General features: G+C 34.8%; 1 protein-coding gene across 2 annotated transcripts in view; it reads left to right on the plus strand.

The window, feature by feature from the left end:
• The window catches only part of LOC106465071 (F-box/LRR-repeat protein 2-like), a 21,410-nt gene that overhangs the window by 10,366 nt on the left and 3,658 nt on the right, over nt 1-7,386 (plus strand). For both annotated transcript variants that reach the window (XM_022392879.1, XM_022392881.1), the window contains 2 exons: nt 3,868-4,134; nt 6,322-6,488. In XM_022392879.1, the coding sequence (XP_022248587.1) occupies nt 3,868-4,134; nt 6,322-6,488 (434 nt within the window). The remainder of the gene's footprint in view (nt 1-3,867; nt 4,135-6,321; nt 6,489-7,386) is intronic.

Below are 7,386 nucleotides of genomic sequence, written 5' to 3' on the forward strand. Positions count from 1 at the left end.
AGGCCGACTTGTTGGTAATATTCCTCCTACACTGGCTACTCACATGTCCTTGCTCTCCACAGTTCCAACAACCTTTCTGGGTAGCAGCCTTTCCGGTCATGGCATCTTCCCTGTGTTGAAGTTTCCAGCATTGAGCTCTCTTGTGCCCACGTTTTGTTACAGTGCCAGCAAAGTCCCTCAAACTTCTCTGAAAGCTGACCTTTTCTGGCCTTGAATCCAGATGACTGTACCAACCTTGGTACCTCTGTGCTGGACCTAACGTAGGATTCAAATTCAAGAGCCCTGGCCATTGCATCCTGCATAGTAGAGGGGTGTGCTTGCTTCACTTGTATCTTCAGCTGTGGACTGTCCAAGGCATCTACGAACTGATCCCTCAGCAACAACTTGAGGAGATCGGGTGGTGCAGTTGGGTAGGCCTTGTGTGCCATACTTTCCAAGTCCTGTGCCAGTTCTTGCAGGCTCTCCCTTTTAGCATGGACTCTCGTCCTAAACCTAGCCCTGTAGACTTTGGACTGATTTTGAGTAGTTTACCTGAGTTCTAGAGCCGCTACCAGTGTTGTCCCTTCAAGTTCGTTGTCAGATATACTGCTTTCTGCTCCTCTGTCCATCCATTCATTTCTGCCAGTTGCTCAAATTGTGCTCTATATGCTTCCCACGGTGCCTTCCCATCGAATTCCTGTGGCTTCCTTCGTACTGGATCACCCCTGTTGCTGACATTCATATCTGGGATGTGACTTCTAACAGGACTGAAGATGTCTGCATTAGGGTTTAGCTGCGGGGTCTGGAAGGGGCTTGCTATTGTCTGGGGCTGGTTAAGTCGATGGTTAATGTATCCTCCTTGTGTAAAAGACAATAAATAATCCTTTAATGTATTTAATTCGCTTTGAAATTTACTAATGTTTTCCATTTGTACTTCTTGTCACTGTTGTTGACTTTCCTGTAGTTGCTGCTGACTTTCCTGCAAGTGTTGGAGACTTTCTTCCTGTTTCCTTTCTTGTTCCAGTTGCCACTGCTGTAGTCTTTCTTCTTCTTTCTTTTCTCGTTCTTCTTGTTTCTTTTCTTTTTCTTCCAACAACTGCTGTAATCTCTCTTATTTATTGTGCTGTTCGAGCTGCCATTGTTGCAGATTTTCTTGCAACTGCTCTTGTCTCTCTTCTTGTTTCTTTTCTTTTTCCTCCAATAACTGTTGTAATCTCTTTTCTTGTTTATTTTGTTGTTCGAGCTGCCACTGTTGTAGGTTTTCTTGCAACTGCTGTTGTCTCTCTTCTTGTTTTTTTTCTTGTTTATGTTCTCGTTCTTCTTGTTTCTTTTGCTGTTCTTGTATTGCTGCCATCAAATCTGCTAAGCTGTAGCTTGATGTGCCGCCTATCGTTTCCATCTTCTTCTTTTATTTTATTTGTATTTTCTATCCCACTTCTGACACCAATTTTTACGTCTCTGGTCGTTAGTTAATTTTTCGTAAAAATTCTTTCCGAAGAAACTTTAGCAATACAAGTCCTTTCTTAAACAAAACTGGTTTATTCTTTCTGAATACAACTTTGAAATTCACCTAATTTCCACGGTCACGCTATAGCTTAAACAAACGCTATAATTCACAATGAACGACACACACGCTCGACCCAGAAGTACGTCTCTATTTCTGTCTGTAGTTCAATTACATTCCATTGTTGCCGTCACTTCTTACAAGTCTTATATATATACAAAAAGCGTACATCTCGTTTCTTCGTGAATCTTCTAGAATATCATGACGTGTTACCAGCGTCACGTGACTACCGCTGTCGTAACAGTATCTTAAATGTGGTTGCATTTTTTAAAACGGGAGTTACCGTTTGTAGTAGATGACTTACTTTATAATACACAGTTATGAAACAGTTTTTACTAGCATAAAATTAACGGAACTTATTATTATTGTGTTACGCATATGCTCGTTTGTTAATTTCCGGTATAAATTCTTTCCCAGGAATTTCAACAATACAAGTCCTTTTTAATTAAAACTAGTTTAATCTTTCTCGATAAAACTTTGTAATACACAGAATTTCCACAGTCACTTTAAACATAACAACCTTTATAACACACGCTATAAATCACAGCGATTCACACACTTTACTTACGGTCCCTTTCTATCTATATCGCTGGCTTTCTTTGCCAGGCTTATATACTAAAAAAGAGGGCGTCTAGCAAACATTCGGACATTCGCGGGGTTCCCCGATAATGCTAGAAACTCCAGCGTGCATGCTCCCAGCGTCGCGTGACTTCCGCTGTCGTAACAATTGGTTATAAGAAATTTGTCGTAAATAATTATGAATTTGGATAAGAGTCGAAAACGCTGCTAGGAGAAAGAATATTCAACTGATCACCTACAGGGTCTTTTCGTTGGTTGCTTGTTATTTATAATTAATTATTATTAATTGTATTTTTATTGAAGGCTTATATCAGCTCTCTTGTAGAAGTTATTGAGTTGTTATACAGGTGTGGCATTCTGTAAATTTTACATAATTTAACTGTTAATGTCAGATCTAAAAACCTAGCTTATTATTTTTTAACCTGTGTAATTCAGGGATTGTTAATTAGCGTAATTTTCTGGATCTGAACTTTTCGTTAACAAAGCAATTATTTCTAATTTTGTAAAACTATTTTATTTTTAAATTCTAGCCTAATCTTCTGTACATTCAACAGTTATTACAAAGACTGTACTTTTTTAGGTTCGTTTATACTGTACTATCGTTATATATATTTTATTATAGGTTTTATTACTGTAAGTGTTTCACCTTGGAATCCTTATTATTAGATCTACTCTTAGTGGATTTTAATATTGTGCGTTTCTCTATTATCTGTTTATTAGTATAGATTCTTCATATAAGTTTATTATTATTAGATCTACTCTTAGTGGATTTTAATATTGTGCGTTTCTGTATTATCTGTTTATTAGTATAGATTATTCATATAAGTTTATTATTATTAGATCTACTCTTAATAGATTTTAATATTGTGCGTTTCTGTATTATCTGTTTATTAGTATAGATTCTTCATATAAGTTTATTGAATCTATACTAATAAACAGATAATACAGAAACGCACAATATTAAAATCCACCAAGAGTAGATCTAATAATTTCATATAAGTTTATTAATTATTAGATCTACTCTTAATAGATTTTAATATTGTGCGTTTCTGTATTATCTGTTTATTAGTATAGATTCTTCATATAAGTTTATTATTATTAGATCTACTCTTGGTGGATTTTAATATTGTGCGTTTCTGTATTATCTGTTTATTAGTATAGATTCTTCATATAAGTTTATTATTATTAGATCTACTCTTAATAGATTTTAATATTGTGCGTTTCTGTATTATCTGTTTATTAGTATAGATTCTTCATATAAGTTTATTAGTATAGATTCTTCATATAAGTTTATTATTATTAGATCTACTCTTGGTGGATTTTAATATTGTGTGTTTCTCTGTTATCGGTTTATTAGTATAGATTCTTCTGTATGTTGTGTATTCTTGCTTTTTCTCATTCAGCTTCTACTGCTTCAGTATAATTTACATTTTGAGAACCTGGGTTTCTTGTCTCGTTTGCATTCTTCTATGATAGATTTCGTTGCTCTTTGTGCGTTATCTTCCTTGTCTTGTTATTATGGGTTATTTTTGGTTTCGGTACTTTGGATTTTACCTTTTTGGCTGTATTACTGTAAGGTTTGTGGTTGTATTACTGCAAGGTTTTATTTTCAACTGGTTACTAAATTTACGTATGGTTTTAGATTACGCATCTCTGATCTCCACTTTACGAAATAAATACACAAACTCAAAAACTTAAACTTTTGATCTAAATTTCATCATCATTATTGTTATTATTATTTACAGGTACTTATGAGAAAGTCGAAGAAGAAGAAGAAGAAATCTACGAAGTCATCAACATCCACAAGCTGAAGAGTTCTGTCCCCAACCTCCGTGTGGTCAACCTGTACGGTATAGTGTTTGTTGATGATAGTCACGTGGATGCTTTTAGCAGTAACTGCATTCAGCTGGAGAGTTTGGCCCTCAACTTTTGCTCAAAGTTCACCGGATCAGCTTTGAAATTACTTTGCTCACGCTGCAAGAAACTCAGGAGTCTTCTCATGCAACAGACATGTATGTGCAACAATACACAGATCAATTAATTGTTACTTTTATGATGTAACTACCGCCTAGAAACACAATATTAAAATCCAATAATAATAAACTTATGTGAAGAATCTATACTAATAAATAGACGACTACTTTGTCTGTCGTATCTCAGCCGGATATATTACAACCTCCTAAGTTCTTACAAAAACTAAAAATATACGAATGTAAAGTGTCACATGATTAAAACCTCAGTTTTCATCTCTCTTCTAAACAGTTCAAGAAACGATAAAACGATACAGATCCTAGGACAAATCAATTTGCTGAGAAGTGAATAATTTATTCATTGAAAACCTTTCTATAACTTAATGACAGAGTGCATTATTTGTAGAAAACCTAATTTCTACTGACTAGAAACCAAAAGAACGAAAATTATCCATCAAACTTTCATGGCAAGCCACGAATGTAACGTTTTATTTCTCGAGGTTATTGTACCTCAGTGAAACATTTATTACTGTACCATAAGGGGAGTTTGGTTTGTCTTGATGTTATTGTACCTCAGTGAAACATTTATTACTGTACCATAAGGGAAGGTTGGTTTATCTTGATGTTATTGTACCTCAGTGAAACATTTATTACTGTACCATATGGGGAGGTTGGTTTATCTTGATGTTATTGTACCTCAGTTAAACATTTATTACTGTACCATAAGGGAAGGTTGGTTTATCTTGATGTTATTGTACCTCAGTTAAACATTTATTACTGTACCATAAGGGAAGGTTGGTTTATCTTGATGTTATTGTACCTCAGTTAAACATTTATTACTGTACCATAAGGGGAGTTTGGTTTGTCTTGATGTTATTGTACCTCAGTTAAACATTTATTACTGTACCATAAAGGGAGGTTGGTTTGTCTTGATGTTATTGTACCTCAGTGAAGCAATTTATAACTGTACCATATGGGGAGGTTGGAGTGTCTTGATGTTATTGTACCTCAGTGAAACATTTACTACTGTACCATAAGGGGAGGTTGGAGTGTCTTGATGTTATTGTACCTCAGTGAAACATTTATTACTGTACCATAAGGGGAGGTTGGAGTGTCTTGATGTTATTTTATCTCAAAAAGACCTTATTAGTGTACCATAAAAAAGATGTGGGTGTGTTTTAATTACTGTTATATTTCTTAAGAGTCCGTTATGGTCTGTTGTACAAGGTGGGTGTGTTTTAGTAATTATTGTATCTTTAAAAGACCTTTATGGTCTGTCCTACTGCAAGGTGAGTGTGTTTTTATTATTATTTTATCTTTAAAAGACCTTTATGGTCTGTCGTACTACAAGGTGGGTGTATTTTGATTATTATTTTATATTTAAAAGACCTTTATGGTCTGTCCTACTGCAAGGTGGGTGTGTTTTGATTATCATTGTATCTTTAAAATACCTTTATGGTCTGTGTACTACAAGGTGGGTGTGTTTTGATTATCATTGTATCTTTAAAAGACCTTTATGGTCTGTCCTACTGCAAGGTGGGTGTGTTTTAATTATTATTTTATCTTTAAAAGACCTTTATGGTCTGTCCTACTGCAAGGTGAGTGTGTTTTAATTATCATTGTATCTTTAAAAAACCTTTATGGTCTGTCGTACTACAAGGTGAGTGTGTTTTAATTATTACTTTATCTTTAAAAAACCTTTATGGTCTGTCGTACTACAAGGTGAGTGTGTTTTAATTATTATTTTATCTTTAAAAGACCTTTATGGTCTGTCCTACTGCAAGGTGGGTGTATTTTCATCGTTTTGATACAAATGTTGGAAAGGTTTTATCAAATTAGACCAAAATGCTCAATAGGAGCCTCACCTAATCAATTATCCAGGTTTACATGAACCTAAGAATAACTGAAAAGTTTAAACCAGAGCAAAAGCCGACAATTGTTATTATAATGATATTATACACATTAAAATAGTGTTTATAAGAGGATTCGTGATAACTGAAAGATGAATGAGTATTGAACCAAAACTACAACCCTGGTTTATTTTTAATGGGTGTCTTAAAAAATAAATGCACGAAGTTGGGTTACATTAAGAAACTCTCATCCAGTTTTGGCTATCTTGATATTGTATACGTTTAAACGATTACTTTTAGCATAAAGGTTAATACAGAAATGTCAATACTTGAAAAAACAATGTTCCTTAATCGCTAACCCTGATTTTGATCCATTCAGCCTTGCAGAACGAACACGTAATGGCAGTAGAGTGGGAGAAGACGAATATTCAAGAAATGGATATCACAGCTACCCAGCTTTCTAGAGAAACCCTCATCAACTTATTAACACGAATCTCAGCATTAAGGTACCTGAGTGCTGGCCAGTTAGACGCTTTTACAGACCAGGTAAATTTTCCAATTGGAAAAAACAAATGGAATTTATACGAAACAGTGAGTGTTTGTTAAAATAACGTACCACGCACGTAAGCGGAAGAAGTTCGGCAGAGCTCCCTAGTTTTGTAGTGTAAAAAAAATTACTCTTATATGGTTATAGAACAGCTGCTTATGTTATTTAACGTTTTCTACATAGTCTTCATTCTTCTGATGAAACATTAGCATTTTATGGCTTGAAATAGTCGCATACAATGGTTTCTGTTGACATTTTGTAATAGGAAGTCTTAAAACCGTATTGCCACTGTCAGGTTTTATAGGCCAAATTTTTCCATAAGTGTCTATGACTTGTTGACGATAAATACCAACAACAAACAAATAGCAACACAGTTCACTTGTTTTAAAATAATATATTGACTAAGTCAAATGTTTGTTGACTTTTCATTGGATGTTTGTGGATTTTATGTGAACAGCCATGCAATTGTTCAAGCTATATTTCATGCAAAATTGCTTCCAGATATAATTTCAAAGCACCTGTTTTTTACAAATTTTCTGGGGTGTACGGCCCCAGACCCCCGTAGCGTTAGCATGCTGATTTTATTTGCACTGTTACGTCTCTGTTCGTTAATTAATTTTCCGTAAATTCTTTCCGACTAAACTTTAGCGACACAAGTCCTTTCTTAAATAAAACTGGTTTATTCTTTCCGAATACAACTTTACGATACACTTAATTTCAACAGTAGCTCTATAACAAACGCTATGAGCTCACGTCTCACGTGGCCAACAATATTCTCCGCATACATTCAATCATTACACTGTTCCCGTCACGTTGGGAACATCTTATATATACCAGACAACCCCCAATCTAGTAGTCTCCCGACAATTCACGAAGGAACAATTATTTCTAGAAGGA

Source organism: Limulus polyphemus, unplaced genomic scaffold, assembly GCF_000517525.1.
Source record: "Limulus polyphemus unplaced genomic scaffold, Limulus_polyphemus-2.1.2 Scaffold1827, whole genome shotgun sequence".
Classification (NCBI taxonomy): domain Eukaryota; kingdom Metazoa; phylum Arthropoda; class Merostomata; order Xiphosura; family Limulidae; genus Limulus; species Limulus polyphemus.